This window comes from Leucoraja erinacea, unplaced genomic scaffold, assembly GCF_028641065.1.
Source record: "Leucoraja erinacea ecotype New England unplaced genomic scaffold, Leri_hhj_1 Leri_1306S, whole genome shotgun sequence".
In the NCBI taxonomy this organism is placed as follows: domain Eukaryota; kingdom Metazoa; phylum Chordata; class Chondrichthyes; order Rajiformes; family Rajidae; genus Leucoraja; species Leucoraja erinaceus.
In genome coordinates, this window is record NW_026575568.1 from 15001 (window position 1) to 27747 (window position 12747).

General features: G+C 55.0%; 1 protein-coding gene across 1 annotated transcript in view; it reads left to right on the forward strand.

Annotated features, from left to right (window-relative positions):
* The window catches only part of LOC129715661 (SHC-transforming protein 1-like), a gene marked incomplete at its 5' end in the record, with an annotated part of 27465 nt that extends 14996 nt beyond the window's left edge, over positions 1-12469 (forward strand). Inside the window, 6 exon segments of the mRNA XM_055665518.1 lie at positions 2353-2494; positions 2496-2552; positions 3566-3644; positions 4442-4615; positions 6477-6746; positions 11975-12469. Coding sequence (XP_055521493.1) covers positions 2353-2494; positions 2496-2552; positions 3566-3644; positions 4442-4615; positions 6477-6746; positions 11975-12105 — 853 coding nt within the window.
* Positions 12470-12747: the final 278 nt, after the last annotated feature.

The following is a 12747-nucleotide window of genomic DNA, read 5'->3' on the forward strand; positions in this document are numbered from 1 at the left end:
TAATCTGAGGAAAGACATTCTTGCCGTAGAGGATTTGAGTATAGGAGCAGGGAGGTTCTACTGCAGTTGTACAGGGTCTTGGTGAGACCACACCTGGAGTATTGCGTACAGTTTTGGTCTCCTAATCTGAGGAAAGACATTCTTGCCGTAGAGGATTTGAGTATAGGAGCACGGAGGTTCTACTGCAGTTGTACAGGGTCTTGGTGAGACCACACCTGGAGTATTGCGTACAGTTTTGGTCCCCAAATCTGAGGAAGGACATTATTGCCATAGAGGGAGTGCAGAGAAGGTTCACCAGACTGATTCCTGGGATGTCAGGACTGTCTTATGAAGAAAGACTGGATAGACATGGTTTATACTCTCTAGAATTTAGGAGATTGAGAGGGGATCTTATAGAAACTTACAAAATTCTTAAGGGGTTGGACAGGCTAGATGTAGGAAGATTGTTCCCGATGTTAGGGAAGTCCAGGACAAGGGGTCACAGCTTAAGGATAAGGGGGAAATCCTTTAAAACCGAGATGAGAAGAACGTTTTTCACACAGAGAGTGGTGAATCTCTGGAACTCTCTGCCACAGAGGGTAGTTGAGGCCACACAGTTCATTGGCTATATTTAAGAGGGAGTTAGATGTGGCAGTATAGGAGCAGGGAGGTTCTACTGCAGTTGTACAGGGTCTTGGTGAGACCACACCTGGAGTATTGCGTACAGTTTTGGTCTCTTGGCCCTTGTGGCTAAGGGGATTAGGGGGTATGGAGAGAAGGCAGGTACGGGATACTGAGTTGGATGATCAGCCATGATCATATTGAATGGCGGTGCAGGCTCGAAGGGCCGAATGGCCTCTACTCCTGCACCTAATTTCTATGTTTCTATGTTTCTATGCTGGAAAATCGAAGGTACACAAAATTGCTGGAGAAACTCAGCGGGTGCAGCAGCATCTATGCATTTCGTTGTCTCTGTACTGTACACTGACAATGACAATTAAAATTGAATCTGAATCTGAATCTGATCTATGGAGCGAAGGAAATAGGCAATGTTTCGGCCCGAAACCCTTAAGGAAATAGGTAACGTTTCGGGCCGAAACCCGGAAGGGTTTCGGCCCGAAACGTTGCCTATTTCCTTCGCTCCATAGATGCTGCTGCACCCGCTGAGTTTCTCCAGCACGTTTGTGTACCTTTGGCGAGTTCAAACTTGGCCGAGCCACTATCGGAAGGATGCCGTTAAGCTGGATAGCGTACAGAGGAGATGTATCTCTAAACTAAAGTCAACTAAACATGCAGCTTCTGTCAATTGTCCCTAGTGTGTAGGGTAGTGCTAGTGTACTGGGTGGTCGCTGGTCGGCACGGACTCGGTTGGCCGAAGGGCCTGTTTCCACGCTGTATCTCTGAAGCCCATACAATCTCGGCTCCTTGGACCTCGTTGGGGAATCAGCTGGAACCTGGAATGGAAAGACTCTGGATTCAGCTTGTGTGGAGAGCTTTAGCTGTTGGCACCTGGGCACTGCCAGGCAATGTGGCACATGGCCTCTCTCTTTCCAACCAGCCGCCAGCTGGGTCTCCTTTGTGGCCCAGTCAGTTCAGATCACCGTGGCGGGAATTCACAGCGAGGCTCAATTAACCCCATGCTGAGCACTGCACACACTCGCGCGCACACGCACACACACACACACACGCTCACACACAGTCGCACACGCGCTCACACGCACAAACACGCTTACACACACAGACACACGCGCTCACAGACCCACACGCTCACACACACACACACACACACACGAACTCGCTCACACACAGGCACACACACACGCTCACACACACACACACACACACACACACACTCACACCCGCACACACACACACACACGCTTACACACAGACACACACACACACACGTGCTCACAGGCACACACATACACACACAGACTGAGCGAGAGAGACACACATGCGAACACACACACACACACACACACTCACTCCTAGGCACGCACACATACACAGCGCCACACATGCAAACACACACACGGCCACATATGCGCACACACACACAAGTATACACGCGCGCATACACACACGCACACACCTATACAGAGCCACTCACACACACACACACACACACACACACACACCACACACACACACAAGTATACACACGCGCATGCACACACGCACACATACGCACGCACGCACGCACACACCCATACAGAGCCACTCACACACACACACACACACACACACACACACACACACACACACAGGCATACAGACTCACACTTACAGCAGCAGGCGGCGGTGGCGATTGTGGCAACGGTACGGCGTTGCGTCTGCCGCTCTAACCGGCGGTGACTTGTGCCCCGGCAGGATGGCGGGCTTCGACGCCTCGGCCTGGGACGAGGAGGAAGAGGAGCAGGTGGACCACCAGTACTACAACGACTTCCCCGGCAAGGAGCCTCCGCCCGGCGGCCTGGTGGACCAGCGCCACCGAGACGGGGCAGGGGGAGGGGCGGCACGGGGCACGGCAAGTCTCACCGCAGCCCCCGAACCACCTGGGAGCCACGCTGGTCAGTGTCACCCCCGTCCCATCCACCGTCCCATCCCTGCATCTTCCGTCCCCTCCCGATCCCTCCACTCTCCTCCCGACCCTTCCCCTCTCCCCCCAACTCCTCCCGTCCCCTCCCGATCCCTCCACTCTCCCCCCGACCCCTCTCCTCCACCGTCCCCTCCCGATCCCCTCCCGAACCCTCCCTCTCTCCCCCCAACTCCTCCCGACCCTTCTCTCCTCCCCTCCCGTCCCCTCCCCTCCACCGTCCTCTCCCGATCCCTCCACTCTCCCCCCAACTCCTCCCCTCCCCCCTCTCTCCCCTCCCGTCCCCTCTCCCCTCCTCCTCCGTCCCCTCCCCTCCCACCGTCCTCTCCCGATCCCTCCACTCTCCCCCCAAACTCCTCCTGACCCCTCTCCTCTCCTCCCGTCCCATCCCTGCATCTCCTTCCCCTCCCTCGATCCCCTCCACTCTCCACCCGAACCCTTCCCCTCTCCCCCCCAACTCCTCCCGACCCCTCTCCTCTCCTCCCGTCCCGTCCCCTCCCCTCCCCCGTCCCCTCCCGACCCCCTCCCCTCTCCTCCCGACCCCTCTCCTCTATCCTCCCGACCCCTCTCTCCTCTCCTCCCGACCCCTCTCCTCTCCTCCCTCTCCTCCCGACTCCTCCCGACCCTCGCTCCTCCCTCCTCCTCTCCTCCCCTCTCCTCTCCTCCACTCTTGTCTCATCTCTTCCGCTCCGCTCTCTCCCTCTCCTCTCCTCTCCTCTCCTCTCCCTCTCCTCTCCTCCCCTCTTCTTCCCCCTCTCCTCCCCTCTCCTCCCTTCTCCTCTCCTCTCCTCTCCTCCCCTCCCCTCCCCCCTCTCCTCCACCCCTCCCCTGCTGCTGGCCTTGGAGTCAATGGAAGGGGAGGTTGCTTTGTGTGATGGTCTGGGCTGTGTCCACCATTCGCTGCAACTTCTTTGAAACTGGTTCAAATGTTTCCTCCCGTTGTATAATCCCCCCAATTTCCCCCCCCCCCCCCCCCCGTTCCTGCAGCCCATCGGACAGACGGCGGGGAATCTTTACGACGACGTGCGCTCTGTCGAGTCACAGAAGCCACCGTCCAGCGTACAAGGTGAGTGGCGGGTTGCCGGCTACACCAGCCATGAGGGGGGGGGGTGGGAGGGAAACCGGGGCACCCGGAGCAAACCCACCTGGTCACAGGGAGAACCGTGCAAACTACACACACGCACACGCACACACACGCACGCACGCACGCACACACACACACACACACACACACACACACACACACAGCCACACACACACACACACACACACACACGCACACACGCACGTACAGCACACACACAGACACACAGAGCCACACACACACAGCCATACACACACTCGCACGCACAGCCCCACACACACACACACAGCCACACACACACACACACACACACACACACACACACACACACACACACACACACACACGCACAGCCCCACACACACACACACACGCACACACACACACACACACACACACACACACACACACACACACACACACACACACACACACACACACACACGCACACACAGCCACACACACACACACACACACACACACACACAGCCACACACACACACACACACACACACACACACACACACACACACACACAGCCACACACACACACACACACACACACCCACACACACACACACACATCCACACACACACACACACACACACACACACACGCACACGCACGCACGCACAGCCACACACACACACACGCCACACACACACACAGGGTTAAGTTTACGTTTAAGAAGCAGTTATACAGATACTTGATGGTCGGCACGGGAGCGTTGGGCTGAAGGGCCTGTGCATGCGCTGTGTGACTCTGAGACTCTGTGCAGGGAGCGGGCAGCAGCGGTTTGCAGCGGGCGGGCTGCCCAGCGCGAGGTCGGGCAGCCGCACGGATCTGTTCGATGACCCGTCGTACGTCAACGTGCAGAGCCTGGAGAAGGGCAAGGCTCCGTCGGGGACCGGCCACACCAACGGCAGCGCCCAGAAGGACATCTTCGACATGAGTGAGTGCCCCCCACCTCCCCATCTCCCCCCCCCCCCCCCCCCCCCCCCCGTCTCTCCAGCCAACAGCCTATGGCCTGCGGTGTCCCTGAGGAGGCAGCAGCATCTATGGAGCGAAGGAAATAGGCGACTTTTCGGGCCGAAACCCTTCTTCAGACAGAGGAGGCAGACGGGCACAAAATGCCGGATTAACTCGGCAGCAGGGACGGGCAGCGTCTCAGGAGAGAAGGAATGGGTGACGTTTCCAGAGAGCTAGATAGGGCTCTTAAAGATAGCGGAGTCGGGGATATGGGGAGAAGGCAGGAACGGGGTACTGATTGTGATTGTGGATGATCAGCCATGATCACAGTGAATGGCGGTGCTGGCTTGAAGGCCTACTCCTGCACCTATTGTCTATCTACCTTTTAACAGGGACTCGAAAGAGGGAGCACATATCGCCAATTCTGGCCTCCCTACACTGGCTCCCGGTGCACTTTCGGGTTCATTTTAAGATACTGTTATTTGTTTTTAAATCTCTGAATGGGCTCGCCCCGCCTTACCTCTCTGAGCTGCTCCACCCATACGCTCCTGCCCGGTCCCTCAGGTCAGCTGGTCAGCTGCTCCTGGAGGTACCGAGGTCTAGTCGGAGGCTCAGAGGGGATAGAGCCTTCTCTGTTGCTGCTCCGGCACTCTGGAACACCCTGCCGTTGCACATCAGACAGGCCCCCTCACTGTCCATCTTCAAATCCAGTGTTAAAACGCATTTGTACTCCCTGGCTTTTGACCATGCCTGAGGCTTTGCTTCTGTTTGTGGTGTTTTTGATGTTTCTTTATTTTACATGTCTTTTCCTACTATTTCTTTTGATTGTTATTTTTGGTGTGTGTTAACTTTTTTGTCAATGATTAGTGATGTACAGCACTTTGTTGCAGCTATGTTTGTTTTTAAAGTGCTCTATAAATAAAATTATTGTTATTATTATTATTATTATCTAAATCTAAATTGTATTAGTTATTTAAGTTATTCAGATTCAGATTCAGATTCAATTTTAATTGTCATTGTCAGTGTACAGTACAGAGACAACGAAATGCATTTAGCATCTCCCTTGAAGAGCGACATAGCAAACGATTTGAATAAAAAATAAATAATAAGTGTCCGGGGGGGGGGGGTGATTGGCAGTCACCGAGGTACGTTGTTGAGTAGAGTGACAGCCGCCGGGAAGAAGCTGTTCCTCGACCTGCTGGTTCGGCAACGGAGAGACCTGTAGCGCCTCCCGGATGGTAGGAGGGTAAACAGTCCATGGTTGGGGTGAGAGCAGTCCTTGGCGATGCTGAGCGCCCTCCGCAGACAGCGCTTGCTTTGGACAGACTCAATGGAGGGGAGCGTGGAACCGGTGATGCGTTGGGCAATTTTCACCACCCTCTGCAATGCCTTCCGGTCGGAGACAGAGCAGTTGCCATACCATACTGTGATGCAGTTGGTAAGGATGCTCTCGATGGTGCAGCGGTAGAAGTTCACCAGGATCTGAGGAGACAGATGGACCTTCTTCAGTCTCCTCAGGAAGAAGAGACGCTGATGAGCCTTCTTGATCAGAGTAGAGGTATTGTGGGTCCAAGAGAGGTCATCGGAGATGTTGACTCCCAGGAACCTGAAGCTAGAAACACGTTCCACCTCCGTCCCGTTAATGTGGATGGGGGTGTGCGTGCCGCCTCTGGACTTCCTGAAGTCTACAATGATATTGGATGGAAGCTGCATACCAAATCTTGTTGCCAATATGCGACAATAAAATATATTATTATTATTAACATCTGTTGATAAAGGCGGGCTAACTTTGCGGGCTGGATGTATTTAACCTGCGCTCTCCTCTCTCCCCCCGCCCCGGGCAGAGCCGTTCGAGGACGCGCTAAGAGGCCCCCAGCCGACCCCCCTGGCCAGCAGCCCCCCCTCACACATCACGGCCTCTATGGAGGAGCAGCTGCTGAAGGAGGCCTGGTACCAGGGCAAGATGAACCGCAAGGAGGCGGAGAAGCTGCTTCGGGCCAACGGCGACTTCCTGGTCCGAGAGAGCACCACCACGCCGGGCCAGTATGTGCTGACCGGGCTGCAGAGCGGCCAGCCAAAGCACCTGCTCCTCGTCGACCCTGAGGGCGTGGTGAGTCGGCATGGGCAAGTTGGGCCGAAGGGCCTGTATCCATATGAGCATATGATGTGGACAGGTACATGGATAGGACAGGTTTAGATGGATGTGGGACCAGTATAGATGGGGCAGCTTGGCCAGCACGGACAAGATGGGCCGAATGGCCTGTATCCATATGAGCCTATGATGTGGACAGGTACATGGATAGGACAGGGTTAGATGGATGTGGGACCAGTGGCAACAGTATAGATGGGGCAGCTTGGTCAGCATGGGCAAGTTGGGCTGAAGGGCCTCTTTCCATATGTGCCTCTGATGTGGACAGGTACATGGATAGGACAGGTTTAGATGGATATAGCCCCAGTGGGACCAGTGTAGATGGGGCAGCTTGGCCAGCACGGACAAGATGGGCCGAAGGGCCTCTTTCCATATGAGCATATGATGTGGACAGGTACACGGCTAGGACAGGGTTAGATGGATGTGGGACCAGTATAGATAGGGCAGCTTGGCCAGCACGGACAAGATGGGCCGAATGGCCTGTATCCATATGAGCCTATGATGTGGACAGGTACATGGATAGGACAGGGTTAGATGGATGTGGGACCAGTATAGATAGGGCAGCTTGGTCAGCACGGACAAGATGGGCCGAAGGGCCTCTTTCCATATGAGTCTATGACGGGGACAGGTACATGGATAGGACAGGGTTAGATGGATGTGGGACCAGTATAGATAGGGCAGCTTGGTCAGCACAGGCAAGTTGGGCCGAAGGGCCTCTTTCCATATGAGCCTATGATGTGGACAGGTACATGGATAGGACAGGGTTAGATGGATGTGGGACCAGTGGGAACAGTATAGATGGGGCAGCTTGGTCAGCACGGGCAAGATGGGCTGAAGGGCCTCTTTCCATATGAGCCTCTGATGTGGACAGGTACGTGGATAGGACAGGGTTAGATGGATGTGGGACCAGTATAGATAGGGCAGCTTGGTCAGCACGGGCAAGTTGGGCCGAAGGGCCTCTTTCCATATGTGCCTCTGATGTGGACAGGTACATGGATAGGACAGGGTTAGATGGATGTGGCACCAGTATAGATAGGGCAGCTTGGTCAGCATGGGCAAGATGGGCTGAAGGGCCTCTTTCCATATGAGCCTCTGATGTGGACAGGTACATGGATAGGACAGGGTTAGATGGATGTGGGACCAGTGGCAACAGTATAGATGGGGCAGCTTGGTCAGCACGGGCAAGATGGGCTGAAGGGCCTCTTTCCATATGAGCCTCTGATGTGGACAGGTACATGGATAGGACAGGGTTAGATGGATGTGGGACCAGTGGCAACAGTATAGATGGGGCAGCTTGGTCAGCACGGGCAAGATGGGCTGAAGGGCCTCTTTCCATATGAGCCTCTGATGTGGACAGGTACATGGATAGGACAGGGTTAGATGGATGTGGGACCAGTATAGATAGGGCAGCTTGGTCAGCACGGACAAGATGGGCTGAAGGGCCTCTTTCCATATGAGCCTCTGATGTGGACAGGTACATGGATAGGACAGGTTTAGATGGATATGGCCCCAGTGGGAACAGTATAGATGGGGCAGCTTGGTCAGCACGGACAAGATGGGCTGAAGGGCCTCTTTCCATATGAGCCTATGATGTGGACAGGTACATGGATAGGACAGGGTTAGATGGATATGGCCCCAGTAGGAACAGTATAGATGGGGCAGCTTGGTCAGCATGGGCAAGTTGGGCTGAAGGGCCTCTTTCCATATGAGCCTATGATGTGGACAGGTACATGGATAGGACAGGGTTAGATGGATATGGCCCCAGTGGGAACAGTATAGATGGGGCAGCTTGGTCAGCACGGACAAGATGGGCTGAAGGGCCTCTTTCCATATGAGCCTCTGATGTGGACAGGTACATGGATAGGACAGGGTTAGATGGATGTGGGACCAGTATAGATGGGGCAGCTTGGTCAGCACGGGCAAGTTGGGCCGAAGGGCCTCTTTCCATATGAGTCTATGACGGGGACAGGTACATGGATAGGACAGGGTTAGATGGATGTGGGACCAGTATAGATGGGGCAGCTTGGTCAGCACGGACAAGATGGGCTGAAGGGCCTCTTTCCATATGTGCCTCTGATGTGGACAGGTACATGGATAGGACAGGGTTAGATGGATATGGCCCCAGTGGGAACAGTATAGATGGGGCAGCTTGGTCAGCACGGACAAGATGGGCTGAAGGGCCTCTTTCCATATGAGCCTCTGATGTGGACAGGTACATGGATAGGACAGGGTTAGATGGATGTGGGACCAGTGGGAACAGTATAGAAGGGGCAGCTTGGTCAGCACAGGCAAGTTGGGCCGAAGGGCCTCTTTCCATATGAGTCTATGACGGGGACAGGTACATGGATAGGACAGGGTTAGATGGATATGGCCTCTACGGGGGAAAGTTATCCGAATGGTGGCCGATTAGGAAAAGGGGAGATGCAACGAGACCTGGGTGTCATGGTACACCAGTCATTGAAAGTACACAAAATTGCTGGAGAAACTCAGCGGGTGCAGCAGCATCTATGGAGCGAAGGAAATAGGCGACGTTTCGGGCCGAAACCCTTCTTCAGACAAGTAGGCATGCAGGTGCAGCAGGCAGTGAAGAAAGCGAATGGTATGTTAGCATTCATAGCAATAGGATTTGAGTATAGGAGCAGGGAGGTTCTACTGCAGTTGTACAGGGTCTTGGTGAGACCACACCTGGAGTATTGCGTACAGTTTTGGTCTCCTAATCTGAGGAAAGACATTCGTGCCATAGAGGATTTGAGTATAGGAGCAGGGAGGTTCTACTGCAGTTGTACAGGGTCTTGGTGAGACCACACCTGGAGTATTGCGTACAGTTTTGGTCTCCTAATCTGAGGAAAGACATTCGTGCCATAGAGGATTTGAGTCTAGGAGCAGGGAGGTTCTACTGCAGTTGTACAGGATCTTGGTGAGACGCCCCCTGGGGGATGGCGTACAGTTTTGGTCTCCTAATCTGAGGAAAGACATTCTTGCCATAGAGGGAGTACAGAGAAGGTTCACCAGACTGATTCCTGGGATGTCAGGACTTTCATATGAAGAAAGACTGGATAGACTCGGTTTGTACTCGCTGGAATTTAGAAGATTGAGGGGGATCTTATAGAAACTTACAAAATTCTTAAGGGGTTGGACAGGCTAGATGCAGGAAGATTGTTCCCGATGTTGGGGAAGTCCAGGACAAGGGGCCACAGTTTAAGGATAAAGGGGAAATCTTTTAGGACCGAGATGAGAATTCCCTGCCACAGAAGGTAGTTGAGGCCACACAGTTCATTGGCTATATTTAAGAGGTAGTTAGATGTGGCCCTTGTGGCTAAAGGGATCAGGGGGTATGGGGAGAAGGCAGGGATGGGATACTGAGTTGGATGATCAGCCATGATCATGGTAGCTGTGTGGAATGAGCTTGCAGTGAAGGTGTTGGAGGCAGGTTTGTTTTTATCATTTAAAAATAAATTGGATAGTTATATGGATGGGAAGGGAATGGAGGATTTATGGTCTGAGCGCAGGTATATGGGACTAGGGGAGATTATGTGTTCGGCACGGACTAGAAGGGTCGAGACGGCCTGTTTCCGTGCTGTAATTGTTATATGGTTATATCATATTGAATGGCGGTGCTGGCTCGAAGGGCCGAATGGCCTCTACTCCTGCGCCTATTGTCTATTGAAAGGGTTGAGAGGGACGTGTGGCAAACACAGCCAAATGGGACTAGTTTAAATGGGGTATCTTGGATGGCACTGGCAAGATGGACCGAAGGGCCTGTTTCCATATGACTCTATGACGCGGACTGGCACATGGATAGGACAGGTTTAGAGAGACATTAGCCAAACGCAGGCCGGTGGGACTAGCTTGGAGATGGGGTATCTTCGTCTGCATGGACAAGTTTGGATCCTAATCTCTTCCCATTTCTTTTATTCCATTCTCACTATCCTCGCCCATCCTCTCCTTCTCCCTCCATCTCTCCATCCGGCATCCTTACCTCCATCCTCCCCACTCCCTTCTTAACTTCCTCCCTTCCTCCCCCACTTCCTCACCCCTTCCTCCCTTCCCTCCCCCCACTTCCTCCCTCCCCCCTCCTCCCTCCCTCCCTCCCTCCCTCCACTTCCTCCCTCCCTCCCCTCTCCCCCCTCCCTCCCCACTTTCTTCCTCCCCACTCCCTTAAATTAACTTCCTCCCTTTCCTTCCCCACTTCCTCTCTCCCTTCCTCCCTTCCTCACCCACTTCCTCCCTCCCCCTTCCTCCCTTCCTCCCCCATTTCCTCCCTTCCCCCACTCTCCCCCTCCCTCCCCCACTTTCTCCCATCTTCCCCACTCCCTTCTTAACTTCCTCCCTTCCTTCCCCACTTCCCTTCCCTCCTCTCTCCCTTCCTCCCCCACTTTCCCTCACCCTCCTCCCTCCCCACTTCCTCCCTCCTCCCCCCTCTTCCCTCACCTCCCTCCCCCACTTTCTCCCATCCTCCCCACTCCCTTCTTAACTTCCTCCCTTCCTTCCCCACTTCCTCTCTCCCTTCCTCCCCCACTTCTTCCCCTTCCTTCCCCACTTCCTCCCTTCCTCCCCATTTTCCTTCCTAACTTTCCCACTCTCCCCCCTCCCCCCTTTCCCCTCACTTCCTCCCCCATTTCCTTCCTAACTTCCCCACTTCCTCCCACCCTCCCCCACTTCCCTCCCCCCCACTTCCTCCCTTCCTCCCTCCACTTCCTCCCTCCCTCCCCCACTCTCCCCTCCCTCCCCCACTTTCTCCCATCCCTCCCCACTGCCTTCTTAACTTCCTCCCTTCCTTCCCCCCTTCCCTCCTCCCCTTCCCTCCCTTCCTTCCTCCCCACTTCCTCCCTTCCTTTCCCACTTCCTCCCTTCCTCCCCCATTTCCTTCCTTCCTCCCCATTTCCTTCCTAACTTCCCCACTTCCTCCCTTCCCTCCCCCCACTTCCCCCTCACTTCCTCCCCCACTTCCTCCCCCCTTCCTCCCTCCCTCCCCCACTTCCTCCCCCCTTCCCCCCCTTCCTTCCTCCCTTCCTTCCCACCCCTCTTCCTCCCCCCCATTTCCTTCCTCACTTCCCCACTTCCTTCCCCCCCTCCCCCCTTCTCCTCCCTCCCTTCCTCCCCCCACTTCCCCCCCTCCACTTCCTCCCCCACTTCCTCCCCCCCCTCCCCACTTCCTCCCCCCTCCCCCCTTCCCCCCCCCCCCCCTGGTAGGTACGGACGAAAAGGACCACAAGTTTGAGAGTGTCAGCCACCTGATCAGCTACCACATGGACAACCAGTTGCCCATCATCTCCGCGGGCAGCGAGCTGTGCCTGCAGCAGCCCGTGGAACGAAGGCCGTAGCAGGGACGTTGCCCCGGGACTGAGCGGGAAGGGACAGACAGACAGACAGACGCTTCCCGCCGGGCCCCCGCAGTTGCTGCTAGTTTGTGAACAGCTTTTCCCTTCCGCCCCGGGCAACGTTCCGGGCAGCGCTCCGGGAATCCGGGAATCCGGGCCGACCCGCACAGCCGGCAACTGTGGACACACGACCGCACGGCAACGCCCCAGCAACCGTGGTACGCCTCTCCCACCGCAGCCCTCTCTCATCACCGCCACCACCTCTACCCGCTCAATATGGCACCTTCATTATCACCCTCACGGGGGTGTTGGCAGAGCTGGTCCCTCTCTGTCTCTGTCTGTCTCTCTCTCTGTCTGTCTGTCTCTCTGTCTCCTACTGTCTCCCTATGTCTGTCTCTCTGTCTCCCTCTGCCTCCCTCTGTCTCCCTCTGTCTCCCTATGTCTGTCTCTCTGTCTCTCTATGTCTGTCTCTCTCTCTGTCTCTCTCTGTCAATGTCTCTCTCTGCCTCTCTCTGCCTCTCTCTGCCTCTTTCTCTCTGTCTGTCTGTCTCTCTGTCTCCTACTGTCTCACTATGTCTGTCTCTCTGTCTCTCTCTCTGCCTCTTTCTCTGTGTCTCTGTCTCTCTCTCTCTCTCTCTCCCTATG